Here is a 25,166-nt window from a genome sequence, read left to right on the forward strand (position 1 = left end):
TTGGATTACTATCTATTTTATGGATGTACAGATCACGTGATCTATGATTGCCTCCACCTAGTTTCAACGCCAATGACCAAATGATATTTCTAAATGTATTCAATTGGACGTTTGCATTGACATATTCAACATTGTTGGCAAGAAAGGTCGTTGAACTGCTGAGAAAATGGACGATAAGTATGAGAAGTCAAGAGAATTGCGGTCGTCTGTCAAAGCCTCTGGTGCGCAGCCTTACCAGCGTCATCCTCCTCGTCGCACTTCGCTTCAATCACTCCATCTCTGCATAACTGTCTTCATTGTTGCTGCTATCATCATCTACGTACAAAAACAGTCGAAAGCTGTCGGCGCTTCAGATCAAAAGGCTTATGTAGCTGAGGGAGAGTCACTACCAGAGAGATATGCCATCTGCTCAAACAAGGGACAGAAAGTATATACCGTACCTTACAATGTCGAGGCGACCGAGTACAAAGCTTGGGAAGAAGCAGCTGTCGGTAGCGTAGAATGCGTTATGGTCAGGCATGGTGAAGTGATAGATAATGGGAGCTTGAGTACGTCTTTAAGGTATGCCGTAAGCAGGGCTAATAGGTTGGTAGATAAAATTAGAAGAAAATGGATCAAGAACCAGTATGAGATGAGACACGGAGAGTCTACAAGGATTTTTTGGATACCCGAAGGACATATAGTCACTCCGGTAAATATATTAATTCGGCTCTCGAGTGCTGAACGGCTGATCCATTTGTACAGGGCTTCATAGATTCTCATGGGCACCCCTTAGGTTATGGTAGCTCCCAACAACTTATCCTTCGTGGATGCCGCTCCATTCAAGGAGTCGTCAAACGCACAGAGGACTTTGTTATACAAAATCCACCTCAACAAGGAAAATGGATAGAAGGTCAGGGGTGGGATCAAAATTTATGGGAGCCTAAAGAGTTTCCTACCGCTGTAAGTTATTTGAATTCATGGCATTGGAACATCCTCTGATTTTGTATGACAAAAGGAAGCATTTGAAAAATCTGATATCCTGAGAGGTTTACCAATCAGTCTAGCAAGGGTGGACTTCCACGTCCAATGGGTATCTTCTGCCATCTTGAATCAGCTTGGGGATCTTCCAGATGTAGACGGTGGGGAGGTCATTCGTGATTCTTCAGGCAAACCTACGGGCATCTTCGTGCGAGGCTTTCCGTCATCTGCTGCATTGAGAACTGATTAGGAAAACAGATTGATAATGCAAGGAAGCTACTCTCAGAGATCCAACCACCTTGGACCGATCTCGATAGGGAGCGTTTTCTGAAAATCATGGCAAGAGATGCTTTGAGCAAAGGCTTGACAGGGGTACATGATGCCCAAGGATTTGAGAGCGATCAGCCATTTTGGAAAAGGTATATATGTCCTTTGTGTTTCATGTGGCATAAAAGACTCAAAAGAGCAGAATGGCAGACCACGGCAAATTACCCATTCGATTCTATAATATGGTATGTATATTGGCCATATTGTCCTCTCTCATTTCTGACACTGCTGAAAGCTTTCATGCGAGGATAAAGACTACTGCGGGGACGAGATACCACTTTATGATGACTTTGACGGTCATTACACTCTTCGTTCTGTCAAGTTGTTTGCAGATGGTGCCCTTGGCTCTCGAGGAGCAGCACTGATTGACGACTACAGCGATAAGCCCGGGTGGAGGGGACTTATGCTAAAAAAGGAAGAAACGTGGAAGCCTCTAGTCAAACAATGGCATCAAGCTGTATGTTTGTTTTTATGACCTTTGCGCGAAAGAATTAGATTGGACTGACAATAATGTTCAGGGTTGGCAAGTGGTAAGCTCATGGCTCGTAAGATTTTAGCGCTTATGTCTGATATAATGCGTACAAGAATATACATGCAATTGGCGACAGAGCTGCCAAGATTGTACTTGACGCTATTGAATCTTCTGCCTCCAACACTACAGTTTTACACGAGGCTCGATTCAGGCTAGAACACGCTCAGGTTATGAGATTGGAAGACATTAAACGTGCTGCAGAGATGAAAGGTAAATCGGGTTTTCTTATAAGCACCCATCCCGATAGTGCTAACGTTCTTCAGTCATTGCTAGCATGCAACCCACCCACGCCACAAGTGACGTGTGTCTTTTTCCCTTGTCTCTTACAGCCAAGAACTGATGAAGGACAGATGTGGTATGCCGAAGACCGTCTTGGACCTGAGCGTATAAAGGGCGCTTACGCTTGGCGATCCCATCTCTCGTGAGTTTGAAGTCTTCTTCTCCATTCCTTCTTTATGCTATAGAATAACCTAAACAAGCCACGGTGGCCACATGGCGCTTGGCTCTGATTTTCCTGTAGAGTCTATAGATCCTCTAGAAGGTTTTTATGCCGCTGTTACTCGAAAAGATAGAGTAGGAAATTCACCACATGGAAAGAAAGGGTGGTATATACAAGAGAAATTAACCAGAGTTGAGGCTTTAAGGGGTATGACTGTGTGGGGTAAGGATTATTTCTTTCGTGTATTAGCCTGGGTGACACTTATGGGCCATGTCCATATAGGGGCATATGCTTCTTTTTCGGAGGATAGAGTAGGATCTTTGACACCTGGGAAAAAGTTCGACGCCGTGTTATGGAATGGTGATCTTCTCTCCGTTCTCGACGATGAAATATTGAACGTTGAGGTTAAAGCTGTCATTGTGGATGGCAAACTTGTATATGGGTCTTTGTATTAACGATGACTTGTTGTGATGCTATAGAAACAGACGGTAATTGGCAGATGCAGATTTCAAGATGATGTTCTTTATAGTGTAAATACTGACAAACAACGCTAACGATGACCTGAGGTGCGTTTGTTATGTCTTGGATACCAAAACATTAAACAATGTTATATACCCATTTGCCTCATCTTGCGATCATGCCCTCTCGTCCTGGAACTATTATTATGTCCGCTACTTCCTCTGTTTTGCCTTTTTTTACCTCCTCTCGACGAACTCTTACCTTCGTTATTTGATGATGGACCAGAAGCTATGTTTCTGTTTTGCAGATGAGCTGGTAATTCATGACGTTCCCATGGTGCTGGTCTTTGAGTCATGTTATCCATATGCGCCTCGAGGATAAGATCCTTGTTGGGCTGATCCAGCATTCAGTTTTACTTTCAAGTTTGTGGATGAATGCGAACAGAACCTACGTTTCGCTCAAGCATGACTCGCCACCCTTCAATTTGTCCGTCATCCCATCCAATTTTTTCTCTCAACTTCTTTCTCCCATCACTCCTCCTTGTGACGCCATCCCTATCAAACAAACCTGGATCTTCCATATACAACGTCCTTAGTATCCCTTGCTTTTGCTTGTCTGTCATACCTCGACCATTCTTATCGGGATTGGGCTTGACCACTTGAACCGCTTCAGCCGAAACGTCCACTGGTACTGAATCCTCTGAGTCGCCCCCGGAGACACGTGAGCGATAAGGTATTACGCCAGAGTCATCCAGATCTGTTTCATCGTCTGAGAGCAGAAGGTTCGCATCCGCCAAAGCTTGGCGACGAGTCTCGTCTTCTTCAGATTGTAGGGCAATAAGTCGTTGAACGGAGTCACGGATGTAGGAAGGAATGGCGTCGTTAAGCTCAGGTAGAGCACTGGATAGATTATCAACGAACTAACCACAAACGGACCGTTTAAAGATACTTACGTATCACTTCCCTTGATATGAAGCCGGGACATATCAAGATCTTCATTATCAAAGATATTTCTCCTCTCAAATTTCTTTTGAGACTCTATCGCTCTGCTTTCATCGCCTTGTTGTAAGCTTACTTGATTAATAGCTTTTCTCAGTTCCTCCAATTCATTTGGTAATCCTTGACCATCATTTAACATACAGGCAAGCAGAGGCTCAGCCTGCTCACCAGCTGTAGCTTTGGACCCAGAAGGAATATTGGAGAATTGTGGATGAGAAAAGGCAGCCAGGAGAAGGTGAGCTGGGATCGAGGGGAAAAGAGCAAGAATAGATTGAACCCTTGGATCTGTTTTTGCAAAAGCTTCACGACGTTCTTCAAGAATACTGGTAGCTCCTTTTGCAGGGCTGAAAGATTTGGCGCCAAGTCCCAAAAGAGCTTCACAATCTGCCCGAAGATCTTTTCCCTCTAAAACACCCACTTGAGAGACGGCGTTCCCCATGAATCCAAGTATCTCTTCTTTTTCCTTGCTATTTTCTGCTTGCAGTACTAATTGTCGGCTGATAATAAGAATTTCCTCCTTTGCCTGATATCTTTTCGCTTCATTTAGGTCTCCGTTATTTGACAATACCATGTAGGCCGTCTTTAACCCTCTCAAGACATCCACTTTGCTTTTCAAAATCAATTCTATGAGATTGGTATGACTTCTCCATATTCCTAGTAGTATTAGAGTTGCTAAACTGATCTCCCTCTGAGTGCTACTCTTTAACCGTTTGATAACTTCTGGTAAAACATCACTACGCCATATTTCAAGGAAATCTGCAGAGTCTTGGAATACATTTGTCAGCACTTGGCTGACCACGGGCGAATGGAGCGGATAAACTAGAATGGCATCAATGAGGACTGATGCTCTTATAGAACTGGGATGAGAGGCCGAAATCTCCAATAGTTTCTGAAGAGGCACTAAACTTTCTTGATGTTTGATTCTTGCAGGTTCTAATGATTTTGCTTCAATTTTGATAGAGCGTTGTATGTATAACGCAGTTTCCAATGTCGGTACCAATGACAAGTTAATAGGACCTGTAATCAATCGAGAAACGAGGAGAGGAAGAAGTTTAGGAAACAGGATGGGCGGAGGAGGAGTATGGGGATATTTGTTAATCATTATGAAGAGAAGCAGAAGCAAAATAGATTTCTTCTTATATCTTGAGGAAATGAAAGAAATAGAAACATGATTTTCTACTTTTGTTTTATATTAAACTTGGTTTTACTTTGAAAAACGCGTCACAACTTTTTTCCGGTTCCGAAAGAAAATAAAAATATATACGGTCCCAATTATCCAATATGTTTAAATGCTTTATAGTAATGGTTTGTTCGCTCATTATTCATATCCATAATCCTTTTTATATCAACATGTACAAGTAGTTGTCATCCATATAGAGAGCATCTGATCTGTCTATGGTACTCATAAATTACTTATATAATTGTCTAATTTGATTGGGATTCAAGTTGATTTCCGTAATGTAAACTGTCACGCTCTTTCGCTTAACAATTCTTGCAGTACTCGGTAATCAAGCGCTCAAGCTGTCGTCATTGGCTGTATAGGCCTTAAAGATCGCAATAAGGTTCTGACTGGCCTGGCCAATGTTTTTTTTTTGATAGCTCAATCCTAGGTTCATGCATTGACTTGAAAAATGTAGAGTCATCCCTTGAATTGGCATGCCACCATTAGTCGTTTTTCTTCCTCGATTTGAAAAGAGATCAGCATTCGTTGAAATAATGGAAGCTTGCTCTTGTGTGAGTAGGTATCATGTGAAGCTTGATGTTGTCTTCTATATCCGAAAGTTCACTCTGGCAAGTGGCCGGTTTTCGATTCCGTAGTGATAGGCATTTCCTTGAGATTTGGGTTGAGCGCGCAATCGCATGAGACAAACTTGTTTTTAGCATGTAGACTTCCTTGTTCGAGTCATCAACATCTCAAATTATATTCAAAAGATGATGTTCTGTTTAAGCCGTTTGGTCATATCAAGATGATTAGTAAAGAAAAGCAAATAAGACCCTACTAGACAGTTTTAATCCACCTGAAGCAAGGTGCGTACAGATGAGATCAAGTCTTCAAAGACGATTCTCACCGGTTGGAGTTGGAGACCCATAGAACGAAGGCCTCGGACCACATAGATAAATGCCTTCTTGAAATCTGATATTTTTGAATTTCAGTTGTGCTGTCATAGATATTCGAAAACGAGAAGCGTTAAATTGGCAATTCGGAACGTCAAGACTTCAAGAAATTGCAGCAGAAAAGGATATGTCAAGAACTTCAATTTCTTCTATTTCATTGTCTTCGTAAAATGTCTAGTCGGCAATTGATAAAGAATTGTCGCCATCGCAAACTCACTCACAGACCCGACATCCAGTGCAAGTCAGTGTCATAGATCTTCCCAGGTTTTTGGTTAGCCGCGCAGTAGAAATGTGGGCGCAGAGAGTGTGAATAAAAGACCACAATATGATCTCATCTCACTACAAACTCCAATCTAGATGCTAATCAACCTAGTAGTTGGCAGCCTTCTTGGCAGCGATGGCCAACCAAGCAGCATGTTCGTCGTAAGGAGTAAGACCGGGAGCAATGACTGTCCAAAGGTCAGGGGATTGGAACTGGTAAGTTTTGGCAAGGGCAGTCATGGTAGCCTTCAAGAAGTTACCCTGGGTGGCAGTACAACCCTTGGATTGGGCTACGAGTTGTCAGAAAGGTTTGTCAGTGGCAGTTCAAGACATACTATAACAATCCTGAATACCAGCCATCTGGAGCATTCGCTTAGAGGCAGGGGCAGCGACAATACCGGTACCACGGGCTAATTCATCCATAAGCTGCCGTATTCAAATCTCGTTCAACAACATACGAGCAGGGATCAATCGGCACATGACAGAGCCACTCTTGCCAGAAACTTTGCAAGGAACAGTATGAGGGTCAGCAATGTGAGAGCCCCAGTAACCCCTTCGAACAGGAACGATAGAGAGCTTGGCAGCAATGATAGCACCTCGAATAGCAGTAGCGACTTCCTTGGCACACTTGATACCGAGACCGACGTGTCCGTCAAAGTCACCGACGGCGACGAAAGCCTTGAATCTGGTCCTCTGACCAGCATCAGTTTGCTTTTGAACAGGCATAATCTTCATAACCTCGTCCTTAAGGGAGGGAAGGAAAAGGTCGATGATCTGGAATTCCTTGACGGGAAGAGAGAAGAGGTAGATTTCCTCCATGGACTTGATTTTGCCATCCTTGACCAATCGACCAAGCTTAGTAACGGGAACCCTACACCTCGGTCAATCACTCGTTCTATACTTGCCCCTCACTCACCATTCCTTGTCCTCCTCCTTCTTGCCGCCTCGACGAGGGCCTCTTCTGCCTCGGCCACCAGCGCCACCACGACCACGTCCGAAACCGCCACGTTCAGCCATTTTAATTATCTTTTTAAAGTCGTAAGGGAAATGCGAGGCAAACTTGAAGGATGGCTGGTTACAAATTGTGCTCAACAGTTTTGGATAGAGAGTAACGGGATCAAACACGGCATTTGTCTAAATTTCGTGGGAATTCGACTGTGGCACTTTACACTTTATTTAAGCCTCCAAACAGATCGGCCGAACCACGTGGCTTTTGAAAATCATCGTGAGATGCAGTGCCCAAAAACCACGTGGCGAGCGCATGCATTGAAAATCGTCATTTTTCTTGCTGTACATCGAATTAATTTTTTTTTTGGATTTTGCTTTTGCTTTTGCTTTTGCTTTTGCTTTATTACTTTCTTCTTTTACAACTTCAAAATCTCATTTGCGCCTTCTTTCGCCGCACCAAACTCCTTTCAGCGTTGCTGCACCGCAATTTTCGGGTTAAAAGATAAAGAATTTGGATTGAAATCAGCTCACGCGGACTATACAAGACGGCCAATTGACATTTCATTTCGTCTTTTTAAATAAACATAATGTCGGGCAGTCCCAACAACCGTGCTGTATGTACTACAACTTGCACTATGTTGATAGCTGATAAGTGGTCAGATAAGGAGGAAGCTTGTTATTGTCGGCGACGGTGCCGCAGGAAAGACTTCACTTTTGAATGTATTTGCAGTTGGGCATTTCCCAGAAAACTACGTGAGTTGGGTTTTTGTTATGGAATGTTAAGCAAGATACTAAATGTGTATAGGAACCGACTGTGTTTGATAATTATGTGACAGAAATTGAGCTAGACGGGAAGCCAGTACAATTAGCATTGTGGGATACTGCGTAGGTGATGGTTATGAGATGGCGACATGCTTACGTTTTCAATGCAGAGGGCAGGAAGAATATGAGCGCCTGCGCCCACTCTCGTACTCCAAAGCACACGTTATTCTGATTGCGTTTGCTGTGGATACACCAGATTCATTAGAGAATGTGACGCAAAAGGTAATGTTCTCTACATTGTGCTTGTGCTGAAAGTGTAATAGTGGATAGAAGAAGTCCGGTCAATTTGCGGCAAAGTTATTCCTGTCATTCTTGTCGCTTGCAAGACCGATTTGCGAGATAAGGCCATTGCAGATGGCACTTTCTCTCCAAGCAAATATACTACTCGCGAGGACGTGAGTATATTACAAGTTGCACTTTTACAATCATGACGCTGATCTTGGTGCAGGGCCAGCGAATCGCAGATTCTATTGGTGCCCGCGCTTACTTTGAGACTTCGGCCCTCCTTAATCAAGAAGTCGATGCTGTTTTTGAATCGGCTACACGCGCAGCTGTCTTGGTTCGTGATCAAGGACACGGCGGCGTCGGACCGACGCATGAAAGGGAAAGCTATGGACGCGTCAAAAGAGAAAAAGAAAAGAAAAGATTTAGTTGCTGTGTTATTGCCTAGACTTGCAGTCTGTTGAGCAGACGGGGGGAGAGTCTCGGTTCGATGGGCTGCCAATAATCCAGTCATCTGCAGCAACCAGCCATCATTGTGAACACGAAGAGGAGAGGAAAGATTTCCATTTTGAAAAACATGTTTAACAATGACAATCATCTCGTGTTTTAGAAAAAAAAAGTTGATCCTATCACACTACTATTGTTTAACCATCTCTACCCGGCTATAATTATACACCATCTTTATCATATTCCTCTATTATTGTGTGGAACGAAAGACGATATGTCAAACGCCGAGGACGACGATGACGAACGTTGAAGAGGTAAAGCATAATTAGTTCATTAGACGACGAGCGATAGGCCCCAATTTGTGGCATGCATATCTATTGCTATTGCCTGTTATTGCACAAGCCTGAGTTTGGTTTGAAAGTCAAGTTGGAAGATCGATATTTGGTCTCGGTAGACTGCATTATTTCTTTAGATAGTCATGACCGACGGTCATGAACAATGGACGTTTAACGTCTTTTTTAGTTTTTTTTTCCTTCATTCTTTCCAACTGTCATTTCTTTAACTCCAACTCAGTCAACATTTTCTTTCTATTCTTTGCATTCATTTAAATGCTCAAAATGCGCCATGTCAACAACGTGTAATGCATGAGATGTGTCTGCAAGATATCTTTTGCCAGGTCGTTATATTTTTTCACCATATAACAAATAGTAATACGCTGTCAATTTGACTACCTAGTCCCCTGTAAAGCATAGCAAATAACGATTGAATGACTTAGGCAACATAAACAATCCTTGCGGACGAGCGAATTGCATTGTGCCTCAAGTGGCCTTTCTTGACTGAAGAAACCCAATTTTTTTTTCCAGCTCAAACTGAGTGTTGATCGGCTGCTCACTTTACAGGGCGAAAGGTTGTTTGTTGGACCGAGTAATTAGAACGTGGAGTATCAGCTGAAGAATCGAACAAAAGCTGAATAGATTTGTTCTCAATGCCCTGTACTGTTCCCCAAATCAAACGATGCTTCGCCGTTTGCCGATCACAGTATCTATAAGTTGTTTGCTATAGGTAGAGATATAAGACCATAGGTCTGTTCCATCGTGATCACCCAAAGTGTATGTCCAACCAATGTTGGAATAACTGATGCTATAAGTGAGAATCTCTTGACCATTCATAGGCAATTCGTGTCTAGCCTGTCCTAACAAATGTCTGTGCCATTGATAAAAACAAGACAGATGATGGATAGCACAGATACCATGACATCTGTCATCCATTAAATGAAGAGACAAAACCGCTATTATAACCTTGATATTCAATAAGCCCATTGAGAATGAGATCTTCTAAACCAGCCAAATATTCATAGCATTAAGAACCGGTATATATCGTACATACACTAAGAAATGTAGAAAAAATCACCCTGATCTCTGTTTTCTTGTCATCATCCGACAGAAAAACAATTTGACTCTATCGCCTATCAGTCTTTCCACCCTTTCGCTTTCCAGACAACATCCATTTGGGTTTCGTAATGGGTATATGTCTGTCGCTTTCAGATGCTTTTCCATGATACGAGGGACCTCTTTGAGCGAATGTACGGAGCGAATTGGCCTTGTCAGACTGAGAGCTGGTTGCCAAACCTGCAAATTGACGATTCTTTCTTGGCGCACGATCGGTCGCGAGGCCGCTCTTTTTGCTTTTGGAAGTGGTGGTAGAAGTCATCCTAATGTCATCACCATTCATGTCCACATCCATTCCACCTTCTTCGTCGCCTGCTTCAGCACGTTGAGCCTCAGAAGCTTCCCAAGCAGTCTTTTTCTTTTCGACCAATCGAGCCGCGCGCTTCTCAAGAACCATGGGATCGTGTCCTACAGCGCGCATTCCGGTAGTGAACTCGGAGAGGGTTACGTGCTTCTTTTTCCGAGGAATAATAGGTCTATTTTGAAGATGGTTCTTCTCTTGAGAAATCTTCTTCATAGAGGCCTTCTTGGCACGAATAGTAGCAGCTGTAGAACGGAAATCTTCTTCCTCAGAATCAAGCTACAAAATTCGATATTAGCTGTATATTTAGAATGAATTGTAAAATGGAACTTACCATCTCTTCCTCTTCAGATGCATAAAAACCTTGGGCCTCTAAATTTTCTTCTTCTCGCTCTAAAGCATCTAACTTCTCAAGGATATCAGGATCAATGAAGTCGGCGACATTCTTGCCATTGAGGAATTCAGGAATAGTGTCATATTTCCAGTCATCATCGGCAAGCATATAATTCTCTGCAAGTCCTGTATCAGCACATGGCATCATGGAATAATCGCCTGATTTACTCTTCATATCTACAGAATATACACCCATGCTAGAGTGATCCAATTCTTGTTCCTCATCCCTCTCTAACCTCCTTCTGCCTGGGTCATCCTTGTCATACTTGATCTTGTGTTTGATGGCATCAGGAATGAATGGCTTTCTCTCAACATCATCCCGTTTCTGAGGCATAGCAACGTGAATCTTGTTAGAAATCATTTCAATTCTTGAGCCCTGTAACTTTTGTTCTACACGATGAGCCAAGAGAGAGTCACAAGCGGTGTTTCTGACGTTGATGACACCTTCTTCAGTATATGTTGAGGCTTCCACTACAGTGACAGATTTGTCGGTAAGGATAGTATCTACGTAAGATTTATTCTCAGGAGAAAGATCGGCAAGACGGACGATGTCAATCTTGTTGATAACAAGAATAGTGGGTTTATTTTGAAAGAGAGGTTTGATAGAGTGGAAAAGTTTGCACTTTGTGGAATGTCAGTCTCATGGCATAAACATAGTCGAAATATGACATACCTGAGCCTCAATGGTATAGCCACACTGCTCAGAGAGGTCCATAAAGTACATAACAGCGCTTCGGAGATGCGCAAGAGCAGTGATTGACTGCATTTCAATAGTGTTCATTTCTTCAAGAGGGTGATCAAGAACACCAGGGGTATCAATAACTTGCCACCGGAGATATTTGTAGTCCATATGACCGACAAAGAGGGATTTCGTGGTAAAAGCATACTACAGAACTATAAGTTCGTCCAACCCAGAAACTCTTTCTAAACTTACAGGTTGAACATCGACATCGGCACGGGTGATTTTGTTGACAAAAGAACTCTTTCCAACATTGGGGTAACCACAGATCAAGAGTGTTCTAGTGTTGGGATCGATGGCAGGTAACCTGGAGATATGCTGTCTAACTTGCTCCAAATACGACAAGGGGTCTTTTTGCCTCCTCATAATGGTGGCCATTCTACCCAAAGCAGCCTTCTTCAATTGCTTGCACCGGTACAAAGAATCGCCAAATTTCAAAAGACGGACATAGTCTTTGGCTACTTGAGATATCAGATGGCGGGCGGTGTTAATCTGGCCCAAAGCGAGTTTGTAGTGATTTTTATCGTACAGGACATTGAGTAAAGAAGAAAGAAAAGGATGAAGGTTGTCAAGGACTGGAAATTCCGAAACGATTTTTCCAAGCTTCTCATCAAATGTGTCTTGGGTGAATTTGACCTTGCGCATGTAGACTAAACAGTGTTAGATTGCGTTGTCAGAAAGCCGAAACGGCTTACAATTCCTTATACGAGAAATTTTGAACTATTCAACGTTTCAGCTACATGCCTGCTGGACGCAAAACTACGTACATTTTTGTGGATAACTGTCGGCGTCTTGCGCATAGTGGCATTAAGGACGACATCAATAAAGTCGGCCGACGTGGGCACTGGGGTAATTCGCTGCAGACCAGCGACAGAAGACATCCTAAAAAGAATTTGACGGATGGAAAAGAAAGTATAGAAAAAAAAGATAATATATATGAAATGGTAGAATTTCTGCAATTCTTCAAAAAAAACTACAGCTGAAGGCACGTAATTTTTTATCTTCAGTCACGTGATTCTAAATGACATAGCAGAGCAAAGGATAGGCATGCAATTATCGGGGGCGCCTAATAGATTCAACTGGCAGTTTGCCTATAGAATGACTTTCATTATCTTTCTTAAATCTTGTCATATACTTTATATAAATCATATTTAATCATCGATAGACTTCCTCAAGACATAACCAGCAGTTCATGGATAGGCATGTAAATCATCGATCCACTTACGAGCCTAATTTATTTACCTCATAGCTTATCTACAGATAATTTTCATTGCATCTTGATATTCTTTTGATATATACAAACAACGTCGAATTCTTGTCATTTTCTCTCTTTTGCCGTTTCTCCAATCGTCAAGATGTCCATTTCCTCAATTGGTATGTCTAGTTTGTATACATATAGCTGATAATATAAAGAGGACAACACCTATTATGAGATTATGCGACATTGTATTGAGATTTCCTACAACTGTCCAATCACTCCTGGCGCATTCTCAGTCGGCTCAAGTCTCTTTCTCCCTGCATTTGCTGCTACTTTTGCTGCACTAGAGCCGCATTTTCAGCACTTTGGAGCGAAAGGACTAATTCTTTCAGATGGATGGTCCAGGCAGAAACCAGGAAACACCCACGCCGAGGCAAATGCCTTGACGAATTTACGACAAAAGTATGAAGAGCTTTCAAACTCTATCCGCCAATTACCACCTATAGAAGAAGTGTTAAAAGACGTGGAATGCTTTACTACAATGGAGCCTTGCTCCATCAGGACATCGGGCGGGCCAAGTTGTGCGCGGGAGTTGGTGAAGTCAAAAATAAAGACAGTATACCTTGTCTGTGAAAGCTTTCTCGTACCATTGCTCTCAAGCTAACGACAAATATGGCAGGGCGTCAAGGAGCCTCCAGATTTTGTTCAGTGTGAAGGTGTTCGTATTCTCCAAGAAGGAGGGGTGAATGTTGTTAAAGTTGCTGGCCTTGAAGAAGAATGTATAAATGCGGCGAGGAGGGGACGCGAATAAAGTTGTAATTGTCTGCATTCAGAACAGCAAATGCATGGGAACGAATGCAGTTCGTTTACTTGGAGATCAAGCATGACATGAACTCCAAGTATTTAAACAGTGACATGATTTGCGCTACACATCACTACCCAAAAGGAGAAAGAAAAGTACTAAAAGGTCCAATATACCCAATGGAAAAACAAAAAGGGGAATGGTTTTGTATATGCACAGAGGAGATGATATTCAGAGACACTGAAGACCAAGAAAACCTCACATTATGTACGTAACACACATTTTCAATGACACCTAGCGATAGTCTTCTAGTCCCTTTGTATCATCACTCATCGTTCATTATTGGCGTCATATAAATCCCTATGCCCACATCATTGTTAGACCTTGAAAAGACAAAATTACCGAGCAAGCTCACAGAATCATGCAGCATCCTCGTTATCCTCTCCTCTTCCTTTTCCCTTGGCTCCACCTCCACACTCAGATCGTATAGATCTCCAGCCTTCTCTACATGATCAAACTCGTTAGCTATCCAATCTTGAACTACACGTGATTTGGCAAGTCGATAAGGTTGTGATTGGTATTGCGCTATGTCACGTAAGATCTCAGCAGACAGGCTGCGCTTGAAGAAGTTGATAAGTGGTTTGGTAGGAATGATTTCTTGTTCGCCAGCGCCTGTCCCAGAGACAGGATTCGGACTAGAGGATGATGGGCCGTGAGAAGTTGCAAGAGAGCTAGAGGATGCTAATGGTGGGAAAGGATTACCCTTTGTGGGGGCCCCTGGTTTGATGAAGCTCTTGTTTCCGTCTTCAATAAAAGTTAAAGCTGTAAGATAAAATCCTATGAGCCTGTCAACACATATTTTTTCTGTCCTACAACAGTGGCCGTACCGAGGAAAGGAACACAAGGAGGGTTAATAGTTTTCAGCATTTCTTTATAATTGGAGAAATTTTTACTAGAATCCATTGCTTTATCTAATTCAGCCTTGAGAGCTTGTGTCTTAGCAGATAATAATTCTTTCGTACGACGCAATCTCGATATAGGAGCAGAGTTGAGTCCGGCAGAAATGGCAGCCAATGATGAAAAATTGTTTAAATTTCGACACTCCTTGACTCTCTGTCAGCGCTAGCCTCACATAAACACTAAAGACATACAACAGCCACCTGAATCCAGATTTTCATGATTTGCGCACGAAGCTTCACGTCTCTACATGCCAAAATCTCCCATGCAACCCAACCAGCCATTGTATTGGCTGTGAAAATCACCCTTCTCACATTGGGTGCCAACAATCGAGAGCTGTGATCATCTTGATAGATCTTGGATAAAAACTCATTGGGTTTGATGTTTTGGAAAAGTCCAAACTCGAGAATGGTGAGTTGACGTGCAATTTCAAGTGGAGGGATATCAGTCAGCTTGATAGCACGACCTGTGACCCTCGGAACAAGTGGTGCAGGTGGAGAGAGGTTGATGCCTGACAACCCAGAAGGCATTTGCTCGGGATCGCATTGTCGCTATACTCTCATGAGATTTTTTATGTCAAACTTGAGAAGAACGTACACGCTTAGCAACAAGCTGCAACAACTGCTTACTCATCAACTCTGCTCTATCATTCTCTTCTCTCATTCTTCCAGCCAAGTCCTCTACACGGTCCAATACACTCTCATCTGTCGCTCTCAAGAAGTGTTTTTCAAACCATTGCCTCAGCGCATTTACGACACGCAGCTGGATGTACCATTTCTTTTTATTCCTCCATTCTTCAAACTGTTCCGGGGCGAGATGAGACGGCGGAGGAAGGAAGTAACGATCTTGTAGGTGCTCGAAAAGTTCAGAAGCATTAGTGAATGAGCGAAAAGTCAACAAGAATGCCTGGAAGAATGGTGTATCTATTCACGATCATTAGCATGCTACCAGAGCCATAACGAACCCAGTGACAGACCTGTAATACTATGACTAGTTAGACGAACAACTAAAGCTCTCAATGTCCCTGCCTTAACCGCTCCTTTATCGTCGAAGATTATTTCTCCAGGAACATAATCATCCATCATATACCACGGTGTCTCAGGCGGTGCCGGAGGACCTATTTGTTGAGTAGCATGTAGTGGCTGAGCCTGTATAGAATGAAGGGGCTGGGTCGGTGGTGGGCCTGCAAGATGATGAGGTTGGCTCAGTGAATGAGAGTGTGAATGAGGCGGAGGAACAGTGACAACAGCTATTTGCGAGACATCTTCACCCAACAACTTCGCGAGTTTCTTACTTGTCCCTGTGCCTTTGCTTTTTGGTCCATCATCTAGAGCATTGGAACCTGGACGGTTTCTTCTAAACGCCCGTAAAATGGATGAACGGTTACCTTTCAAAGAATGCCCATCTGATTCCTGATAGGCGAGTGACGTACTGGAAGAGGATGCAGAACGATGATGGGGTAAAGAAGACTGGCTGTTGTTGACATAGTCCCCTGGTAAGTCTACAAGTCCGTATTGTGGCAGGAAAACTTCATCTTCCAAACCTTTTGTCTTTCGTTTCATCACATCGCTTATTCTCGAACTTCTAGATGCTGTTGACGCTAAAGATTCTGGGCGGGTATGTTCAGGAACATTTTGTAGTATATGTTTGGGTGATCTCCATCCGAGTTGACCTCTGATAAGCCCTTGCTCGTTCGCGGCGCGTTGTTCTCGCGAGATGACTAAAAGTGTCGGCAAAGCTCTAAAAGCCGTATTGACTGCCACACTCAGTCTTTCCAATTGATCTTCTAAGCCCTGCATGTTCCACGAAAGGGTACTGTACATCCCTATGGCCATCTCATTCATTTTCTCCATGGCCTCATCCAAGTCTTTCAAAGCAAGACACGCTTGCTGAACAAGATGTCCGTACTCTTCTAGATCATCTTTTCTAGGTTGATAGCCCTGTGGCCAGTCTCCCAAATCACCATCAACATCTATCTCGGCAGCAATGTCAATCTCATAAACCTTCGTATGATATCTTTGAAGGGCACGGAGTAGTAATAGGAAAGCTTCGGATTCGGCTTCGCTGTCGGTATTGTTGGGAGATTTAGAAGAAAAAACGCTAGAAAAGTTTGACAGAGCTTCATCATACAACCTCTTTAATCTTTGGCATTCGATTACAACATCCTGTCCTAACACTAGCCAGCCTGTTTCTGACTTGCCAAAACCCCATTGCCCGCCCAGTACTTCGCCAAGCGACTCTGGAAATGACAAGTAACCCGTCGTCCGCTTTCCGGTCTTTAGCTCAAGATTTCCATCGCTTTCAATGTTTCTGAAGATGAGACTGGGAAGATTGGTGGTGATGTCGCGGAGTTTCCCAGCACTTCGCAGTACTTCTGACCATATTGATAAACTGCTCTCAGGCTTTCTCTTGTAAGTCATGGCAGAATGAACAGAGCTTGAGAGGACACCAATAGATCCTACAAGTGTAAGGTCATTTGTCCATGACGGACGTGGCATGTCTGGCCATAATTCAAGAGGACCAACGTATCCAAATGAGATGAGAAGATCGCGAATAGAAGATAGAATGGCATAGTATGAAAACAAGAGTCCTTCCTTAGCGCCTTCTTCACGAAGGAGCGCTGAAGCAATGCCGGTGGGTGAGCCCAGGTCGGTTGCTCGAGATAATTCTTCCTCAGCCGCAGAGCCTGCGACCGTAGACTCTAAGATCTCACGAAGAGCGTCTTGAATGAAGTCAAGCAAAATTTCCATAGTCGGGGGATCGGTAGGTTTTGCAGAGGCGTGTAAAACGGCAGCCGTTTTAGATGCCCATTCTTCTAAATTTCTTCGAGTAGCAATAAAAGATTGACGAGGGCGAGGTGGAGTGGAAAGAGAGAGGTTACGAGTCATTTCAACTATATTCACACTTTCCGCATCGCCTCCTTTGGGTTTATCTTTTTGTGTTTGCCCAGTCAAGCGATTGTGATAAAACCATTCCCTACCATCGTCACTCAGTTTGGCAATCCAGGGATACGGAAGGTCATCTTGTCCTCTTGGAGGTGCGATAAACCCTGCATCCTTGGAATTCTCTGCGGATGGCAATGACGAAATAGGAAGAGAAGACATTGAAGCAAAGAATTGTTCATCTGATTGGGCATAGAGGTCCGACGAATTGTCAAGCAAGGGAGAAGCTGGTATTTCCCACGAATCCTCGCCTGTCTGAATATTATGGTAGTATACCTGCCAAAGTTTCAGCCAGATAAAAGGACATACGGGCAGTACATACCTGGCCATCCGGAGTAATGGAAGGTATCCATGCATCTTCACCTTGCTCCGAATCAATACTTTGAGGCGTCTTTGGCTCTGCCTCAACATATCCAGAAGTCGCCTGTTGAACAAGAACAGGAGCTGAAGAAGTAGCCTTTATAGTTACTTCCCGGACGGGTTCTTCTGACCGAGGAACAAAACCAAATTCGTCCATGCTGGTAGGATCCTGAATTCTTTGTCTTTGCCTCTGAGCTCCCCTCATAAACCCTAGCCCGTCGCGGTCATCATTATTGTCCCCATTTGCGTCTATCATTTCTTCAGCTAGCTGGCCAAAGTCGTCTTCACCCCAGTTGTCACCCCATTGACCTCTCAAAACGTCATCAACATTGAGAATATCGCCTTCTTCATTTTGCCTGACCTCTTCCACTAAATCTTCCGGAATTAAGTCTTCTTCTGATATCTGTTCGACATAGTTTGAAGGAAACCAGCCTCGTCTCCCTTCGAGCATGCCATCCCACCAGCCGCTCTCTAAGCGGGAAAAGACTTGGATAATATCTCCAGCTTTGAAGGAGAGTGCGCTAGCATCGTTGGCAATAAAATCAAACCTTGCTCTGACCCAAAAAGATTCCAGGTGGTCTTCATATTCTTGTTGGGATTCTTCCATCGTTGGTTGTCGATGTGAGACGGAAAGAACACAGTGTAATAATAAGATAAGAATGCAATTAAATGATTATGTAATGATATCTGCTCACATGAGAGCACGTGTTTTCCACGTGTGATGCGGAATCTATCGGGCTATGGAAAGAGGCTATAGTGTGGCAGCTCGCCACGTGGCATTATCCGTCACGCTTCTCTTGTATTTCCTCAAATCACTTCTACACTTTTTCCTTGTTTTTTCTTTCTTTACTTTCACTGTTTTATTACAATAAACCTATTCCGTTATCCTACTCTCGCCCTCCCACACCATGAGCTCAGTTGATCAGCTCCAGCAAAAGTTCTCGCAGCAACTGGGCAGTCTTCAAGCAATTTTCCCTGATTGGAACAACCAAGATCTCCTTTTCACATTGCAAGATGCAAAGGGTAATCTCGAGGAGGCAGTCATACTGATCACAGAAGGTGAGTATGAGATGGACTGTAGTGCGCCGTGTATGACAGAGCGAGGGTCACGAGAAGAGAGTTGAAAGAACCTAAAGTGGCGTCCAACGTATTGCTGGGTTGTCATTGCATGTGGAAACAAGCATCCCAGCAGGTCACTTGTTGCATGCTCTGTATGCTCGCGTTTGCTGAATGTGTTAAGATGCCTAAAGGGCCTTTTTCACGATACTGCAATGTGTACATTTTCAAACTTTTAGATATATTGACTAGTCGATATCTTAGGTCGCGCTCAGCAGTTCACAACAGCAGGTGCAAAGCGCAAGGTCGCCAAGCCTAAAGAGAAGGCTTCTGCTCCCAGACATGATGGAAGTTGGGTTGATTCTGCCGAGTCCAAATTCAGCGCTGGCTTTGATAGCAAGGCGACAAGGGGCGGCCGTGGTGGGCGAGGCGGTCGCGGTGGGCGAGGAGGTCGTGGTGGAGGTGAGTTGGTTAGCTCACCTTGAAAAACGTTAAGCACGTGTAGAACCTTCCCGAGGCGGTCGCGGGGGACGTGGCGGTTCTCGAGGTGGCCGTGGTGGATACAGCAATACCACCAATAATGCCTGGGGATCTTCTGCCGATGCCGCTGCTTCCAATACCCAGGCAGATGCTTCAGCTACCAATGATATCAATGGCGTCAAAACCGGTGGGCCAGATGAGGAGCTTGCTACCTCTGGTGCAAGCGAGAGCATCTCTCATGATGATGGCAGTCTAGATCAAGAGCCAACTTCCCAGTTATGGAAAAGTGATAACAAGCCCACGCTTGGACAGAGAAAGGCCGACGAACTTGCAAGTGCTGGTGGATGGGGTGATGCGCCTGCCCAACGAGAGGTGGAGAAAGCAGTGAAATCAGGATGGAGTGCAGAAAAAGCTCCGAAAGTTGCAAAGTCTACTGTGCCTCCTGGTCCTGCTGCAAAGCCAAAATTGACTTGGGCACAGATTGCCAAGTGAGCATCATTGGCATGAACAGGGCTCGATACTAATACGATGGATACAGACCTGTAGAAAAACCCAAGCCAGTTCCATCTATTGTGCCTGTTGCCCCTGAGCCTAAAGTTGAACCTACACCTGTCACTTCAGATCAACTCGTCGCACGAGGTTCTTTTGAAGTGACGCCAGAAACCTTTGACGACAAGACTACTGTTTCCGTCAACGCATGGGGTGACGTTCCTAACCAGAAAGAGATTGAGGCTGAGACTGAGATCATTATTGAATCTGCTGGCATCGCTAAACTTGAAAAGCTAAAAGATGTACCAATTCCTCAAGAGTCCACGCCTGTAGCTGATGCTCAAGATGACCAATGGGAGACGGACCCTGCCATTGCTGGCTCTGGGGCCCAACCTGACTGGACTGTCGAGTCTGTGCCACCACCCGCATCTGAGCCTGAGCCTGCTCAGATATATCAAGGTCCCCCAGGATTTGCATCTGTCGCCGTTAAAGTTGCTCCTAGTATCCAGGCTCAAATTGCTCCCAGATCAAATTCGCGAGCCGCACAGAGATACAAAGAAGCTGAGGGCCAGGGTGTCGTCTTGCCCTCAAAGATTGGTGGATTAGCTGGTGTTGAGATGCAATTCGGAAGCTTGAGCTTTGGCGGTTTAGGTGGTGACGGGGTTGACTCTCTTACTCCAGAATCTAAGCAAGAGGTTCTCGTTCAGCCAGTATCTTCTGCTCCTCAGACTCAGGTTCTAATCCAGCCTGTTCAATCCCAATCAAAGGCTCCTGTGTCATCTCAATCATCTACTTCTCCCATTACTCATAATCAGCCATCTACACAGCATGCGCCTGTTCAACCTCCTGCTCAAGCAACCCAAATCTATGGCACGCCAAATGCACAACCTTCCTTCGCCTCTCCTGCTCCTCATGCTGCGCTTCAGCAGCAAATGCAATCTTATCAGTATCTTCAGGCTCAAGCTCAAGCTCAAGCTCAAGCTCAGGCTCAGGCTCAGACTCAGACTCAGACTACTCAACCCGATCATAGTTTGCAACCTCAAAGCCAATTTTATAGAGACTTTTACACTCCTGTCGGTTCTCAGAGCCAAGGCGAACAAGGCCAGTCTCAAGCGCAGGCTCCACTTCAATCCCAACAGGAGCAGCCTCAACCACAGCAACAAGCTCAACAGCCCCAAGGACAGACTCAACATTCCCAGGGACAACCACAGACGCAAACGTCCCAACAAGCAAATAGCCCCTACGAACCATTTGGTGCCTTTAGTCAATCCAGATTTTTGGGTCAGCAGAATCAACACCAAGGTGCTGACCCTTATGCTGCCGCACATCGAGCAAGTTTTGTTTTAAAGAATAGTGTAGTGATGCTGACGAAAGACAGTCTTACGATAACTATAATTCTGGCTACCCTCGTCCCCCTGTAGATGAATCCAAAAACGCAGGTACTCCATCTCATCCTGCTGCTCCTAGCCAATTGCCCCACCAGGGAAGTGGGTACTACTCTGGTATGGGCAACATGGGTTATTACCAACAGGGCCCATACAATCCTTACTATCAGTGTAAGTACATTCAGTTAAAGCTTAAGCGTAAGTTAACAGATCCTATAGATGGCCAAGCGCCTCAGGCTGGCTTTGCTCAATACTACCCGCTTGCTGGGCGCAATCTCTATGGCCAACCCGCTCCTCAACCTCCTGCGCCTATTCCCTCAAAGCAACCCCAAACAACACAATCACCTTACGGTGCTCCTCCTTCCTATCCCACTTTCAATAATGATGAGTCTTTTGGCGCTCTGGGAAGGTATGATTCCAAACCTACTCCTCAAACTCAACAGACTCAGCAATCTCAGCAACAAAGCCAGAGTTACGGTCAACAAGGATTGCACGGCTTCTTGGGCGTGAACCCAGGTGTTCGGTCTCAAAACTCTCCAGAAGACTTCAAGGTTACATCTGCTTCCGCTCAGCCGTCTCAAAACCCTACTCCAGCCACTGGTGCTAATGTCACTGCTGGAGGATCTGCCGGTCAAGCGGGACAAGCTCAACAAAGAGGACCTAACCAAATGCCTCAGCAACAACAGCAACAGCAAGGTTTCGGAAACTATCCATACGGAGGTGCTGGTGGTTATGGCGGAGGCGAAGGCTGGGGACAATATGGTCACTATGCCAGAAACTATCACTGGCAGCAGTAAAGAAATCATTCCTGCGTGGGAGAATTAAAAATGGCAAAAGAGGACGGAGAGGGTAGAGGGAGGGCGTACTTTAGTCCGGTCAATAGTTGATTTTATGTGATTTTAAGCCGCATTCAATTTGAGAAAAGAAAAGGTTTTGCAGGAGAACAAATCTTGAAAGAAAAAGAACATTGATTTTTTAGTATGTCGTTTAAATAGTTGAACAAACCACAAGATTCTATTTTGCACTCTCTTCATATGTTTCTTCAACATCATATTGACTATCCGCTTTCGCTTGTTTATATTCTGGAGCAGATTGTTTTTGAAAGTGCATTCTCCTTCTGAGCAACCGCGCAAAAAGCTTTGTCTGTCATTCTCAAGATTGGGATTTAAAACTATCAATGTGATAATCTCTTAACGTGAATAAAAAATATGAGGCACTGAAGCTGAATACGTACAGACACAATTCGTCATACTCTTGATCTTATGTCTACCTTTTTGAGATGCCAAACAACAGAAATAAAAGGTAAGTGAACACAAGCAAATGATGCATAAATGCATTGTGACCCTATGCAAGTAATAGGTTCTTTTCTCCTTGTCAACAGACAAGAGATTCGGTAGGAATCACTCATGACCATTCCGACACATGGGCAGAGGCTGTGCTTTCTGCAATCCTTCAACTACCACTTCACTTCATGTATGAGTACAGCTTTCGTACTTTCTCCTCCCCATCCTCTATCTCCGCTGGCAGTAATTAAAAACCGACAGGTTGGATCTACAACTGATTTTCCCAGCACCGTTTAGCTTCATCTTTAACTTTGTAATGGAGGATGTACTCATAGACGATACAGTTCCACCATGATGACCTGCAATAATTTTAAATGGAGCTCGAGCTTTGCTTCTCTTAATAGAATCCTCAGGATGAAAAAGCTCAGCTACTTTCCATAATCTGATATTGTCTTGCGATGCCCTTCATTATCCCCTATCTGTAAGCCTATCGCCATATTCTCTCAACAAAAAGAGAAGGAACTTACGTGGCTATATGTCGACCATCCGGAAAGGGAACCACACAACTAACTGAACCAGACTCTGTAGGAGTTCGAAGAGTACGCAACAAATTTGGTGCAGAAGATGAGGATGTTTTGCGGACATCCCATACTTCTACTGTACCATTTCGTCTGCCTGCCAAAACCTGGTTACCGTCAGATAACCAACACGCCTTCATCTTTGGTTAATTTGTTTCTTTCTGTCTAAAGAAAAGCAGGAAGTGGAACGCTTACGGACATGCACCAAGGCGGAGTTTTTTCTCCAGGCAATAACCTCCCCACTCCAGTATTGGCTCCTTCATAACTCGGAACTCGTCGATCCAACAAAACAATTTGTCCATCCATCGAGCTGGTCATCAACACATCTTCGGAATAAGAATCCCAACTTGTCCGACTCAAAACAGGAATGGTGGTTGCAGCCCCTTGTTTGTTGGCGCTACTTGGTATGTGAGGCGCAAAAAGAGGAACTGAAGATGATGGAGGTTGTGATTGAGTATGCGATGCTGGAGCTGGTATAGGCCGTTGGCCAGGTAAAACCAGACCAGTAGATTTGTGTTTTGTAGATAAGGTTAATGGAGGAGTAAGTATGTTTGTGGGTAAAATGGATGTTGTAGCTGTCTCGCCTTCAGCGTCATCGTCGCCAAATAGAGAATCAACATTGTTAGAAGTGGCAGACTTGGAATCTGCCATGCCTACGTCGGCATCTACACCAGGTTTGTCGTTCTCCTTTCCTTTGCCTTGTTCCTTATCGTCAGGCTTGACTTTTTCTTCAATGGTAGTAGTCTCGACGGTCTTTTTGTCCACCTTCTCCGTAGAATTTGTGTCTTTTTTGTCAAAAAAGTCGGGGCCGACCGAGATAGAAAGATTGGGACTGGCATCTCTCCCATCTTTACGTTGTAGTCCAGGAGATGGGCATGAGGAATAGGCATGTCCAACTGGACGAAGGGATATCGATGAAAGCTGAGCTTTATGAGTAGGATAAGTACGAACTGTTTGACCAGTGTTGAGATCCCATTCCTGTATCGAAAGTGCGTGTTAGGACTGAAGTTGATACAGACAGAAGACGTACGCGTACGGTACCGTCCCAAGAACCACTTATAAATCCTTTCTTCCCGGGTAGCAAGGTCATACATGACACTACATTTGTATGGCCCTTTAATGTATGGATATGATTTCCTGGTGAATGTCGCAGGGTAAACATATTTATAGGTCCAGACTGTTGTTGATAAACCACCTTTCAGGTCATAGGATACTGACTTACTTGAGTGCCAGTAAGCGCCCATAATGCGTCCTCCTCACAAGCCATACTGTAAACAGGTTCCTGTCGGCTGGCTAAAGTCCCTCCTGTTATACCCTCCACTTCACTTACCCACCATCCTCTTGTCACACCGGCCTTGTTGACCCCTTCACCTAGGCCGACTACACTTCTTTGTTGAGCAGTCATCGGTTGTGAGCCGTTAACGCTTGCCCAAAAGTCATATGCTCTTACAAAACCATCTTGACCACCCGCCAAGAGGTACGAGAGGCATGTGGACGTGGCGAGTGAGTGAACAGGAGTTGGTAGTGGAATACCAACGATAGCTTCCACTGATAATGACGAGGGGATAGTAGTAAACGTAGGCTTGAAGAGTGAGCGTCTGATGATATGAGGCGGAGGCGGTAAGTCCGCTTGGTTGACCTTTGCCTTTGACGTTTGGGATGCAAGCAATGATCCTAGCCAGCAACATCAGTAGAGGTCAGTCAAAGCTAAATACAACACCTAACCTTCTTGGTCGTCATAATCCATGACAGCTGTTTCATCTTCAGCTTCCTCTCCGCTTCCATCTTCATCGTCTTCTTCATTATTCTCTTCATCGTCATCATCACCTTCGGCATCATCTTCTTCCTCATCTTCGTCATCGTCATCTGCTTCCATATCGTCCTCAGAGCCTTCTTCATCAGACACTTCCCTGCAGCAGGCCATAAGCTCCTCAAGTCGCCCACCTCTTCACGAGCATACTCTAAAGCTTCATCTCCTTCAGCATCCTCTTCATCTCCATCAACTCCTTCCTCCTTCATGCTGGTCAGCCGAGCCCACAAAACTAAACCACCACCTACGACTTCCTCTTCATGCCCATAGAGCTCATCCTCTTCATCTTCTTCGTCGCTGCGCATGTTGATAGACAATTATGGTTGTTGAAAGATGAAAACGAGTATTAAAAAAACAAAAAAAAAAACAACAAAAACGCTTATAAAAGTCCCGGCGGAGGTGCCAACACAGAATT

General features: G+C 44.3%; 9 protein-coding genes across 9 annotated transcripts; 4 read left to right on the forward strand and 5 right to left on the reverse strand.

The window, feature by feature from the left end:
• Positions 1–166: 166 nt before the first annotated feature.
• Positions 167–2,713, forward strand: L203_104051 (uncharacterized protein; the record flags this gene model as incomplete). The annotated part of the gene is made up of 13 exons (XM_066213440.1): positions 167–548; positions 594–691; positions 745–942; positions 998–1,168; positions 1,219–1,379; positions 1,430–1,472; positions 1,523–1,744; positions 1,806–1,817; positions 1,873–2,029; positions 2,083–2,120; positions 2,170–2,240; positions 2,299–2,480; positions 2,541–2,713. 13 exons carry the CDS (start codon positions 167–169, stop codon positions 2,711–2,713), a joined length of 1,908 nt encoding a protein of 635 aa, XP_066069537.1.
• A 152-nt stretch (positions 2,714–2,865) lies between these two features.
• On the reverse strand, positions 2,866–4,817 carry L203_104052 (uncharacterized protein; the record flags this gene model as incomplete). The annotated part of the gene is made up of 3 exons (XM_066213441.1): positions 2,866–3,111; positions 3,169–3,616; positions 3,670–4,817. The coding sequence occupies 3 exons, from the start codon at positions 4,815–4,817 to the stop codon at positions 2,866–2,868; spliced, it is 1,842 nt and encodes a 613-aa protein (XP_066069538.1).
• Positions 4,818–6,199: 1,382 nt separating this feature from the next.
• Positions 6,200–7,108, reverse strand: L203_104053 (40S ribosomal protein S2; the record flags this gene model as incomplete). The annotated part of the gene is made up of 4 exons (XM_066213442.1): positions 6,200–6,381; positions 6,427–6,501; positions 6,550–6,962; positions 7,008–7,108. 4 exons carry the CDS (start codon positions 7,106–7,108, stop codon positions 6,200–6,202), a joined length of 771 nt encoding a protein of 256 aa, XP_066069539.1.
• A 518-nt stretch (positions 7,109–7,626) lies between these two features.
• Positions 7,627–8,531, forward strand: L203_104054 (uncharacterized protein; the record flags this gene model as incomplete). The annotated part of the gene is made up of 6 exons (XM_066213443.1): positions 7,627–7,653; positions 7,700–7,792; positions 7,845–7,924; positions 7,972–8,083; positions 8,125–8,256; positions 8,310–8,531. The coding sequence occupies 6 exons, from the start codon at positions 7,627–7,629 to the stop codon at positions 8,529–8,531; spliced, it is 666 nt and encodes a 221-aa protein (XP_066069540.1).
• Positions 8,532–9,988: 1,457 nt separating this feature from the next.
• On the reverse strand, positions 9,989–12,292 carry L203_104055 (uncharacterized protein; the record flags this gene model as incomplete). Its single annotated transcript, XM_066213444.1, has 7 exons — positions 9,989–10,558; positions 10,614–10,789; positions 10,841–11,294; positions 11,346–11,558; positions 11,607–12,061; positions 12,107–12,131; positions 12,179–12,292. 7 exons carry the CDS (start codon positions 12,290–12,292, stop codon positions 9,989–9,991), a joined length of 2,007 nt encoding a protein of 668 aa, XP_066069541.1.
• Positions 12,293–12,847: 555 nt separating this feature from the next.
• On the forward strand, positions 12,848–13,420 carry L203_104056 (uncharacterized protein; the record flags this gene model as incomplete). The annotated part of the gene is made up of 2 exons (XM_066213445.1): positions 12,848–13,234; positions 13,289–13,420. The coding sequence occupies 2 exons, from the start codon at positions 12,848–12,850 to the stop codon at positions 13,418–13,420; spliced, it is 519 nt and encodes a 172-aa protein (XP_066069542.1).
• A 339-nt stretch (positions 13,421–13,759) lies between these two features.
• L203_104057 (uncharacterized protein) lies at positions 13,760–18,277 on the reverse strand (the record flags this gene model as incomplete). Its single annotated transcript, XM_066213446.1, has 7 exons — positions 13,760–13,771; positions 13,827–14,248; positions 14,299–14,515; positions 14,563–14,919; positions 14,966–15,291; positions 15,345–17,586; positions 17,633–18,277. 7 exons carry the CDS (start codon positions 18,275–18,277, stop codon positions 13,760–13,762), a joined length of 4,221 nt encoding a protein of 1,406 aa, XP_066069543.1.
• Positions 18,278–18,578: 301 nt separating this feature from the next.
• Positions 18,579–21,877, forward strand: L203_104058 (uncharacterized protein; the record flags this gene model as incomplete). The annotated part of the gene is made up of 6 exons (XM_066213447.1): positions 18,579–18,729; positions 18,991–19,188; positions 19,232–19,694; positions 19,745–21,026; positions 21,074–21,251; positions 21,300–21,877. 6 exons carry the CDS (start codon positions 18,579–18,581, stop codon positions 21,875–21,877), a joined length of 2,850 nt encoding a protein of 949 aa, XP_066069544.1.
• Positions 21,878–22,536: 659 nt separating this feature from the next.
• On the reverse strand, positions 22,537–25,056 carry L203_104059 (uncharacterized protein; the record flags this gene model as incomplete). Its single annotated transcript, XM_066213448.1, has 9 exons — positions 22,537–22,637; positions 22,693–22,826; positions 22,891–23,075; positions 23,137–23,919; positions 23,972–24,118; positions 24,164–24,615; positions 24,667–24,851; positions 24,902–24,954; positions 25,000–25,056. 9 exons carry the CDS (start codon positions 25,054–25,056, stop codon positions 22,537–22,539), a joined length of 2,097 nt encoding a protein of 698 aa, XP_066069545.1.
• Positions 25,057–25,166: the final 110 nt, after the last annotated feature.

The sequence above is a fragment of the Cryptococcus depauperatus genome, chromosome 4 (assembly GCF_001720195.1).
Source record: "Cryptococcus depauperatus CBS 7841 chromosome 4, complete sequence".
NCBI classification, from domain to species: Eukaryota; Fungi; Basidiomycota; class Tremellomycetes; order Tremellales; family Cryptococcaceae; genus Cryptococcus; species Cryptococcus depauperatus.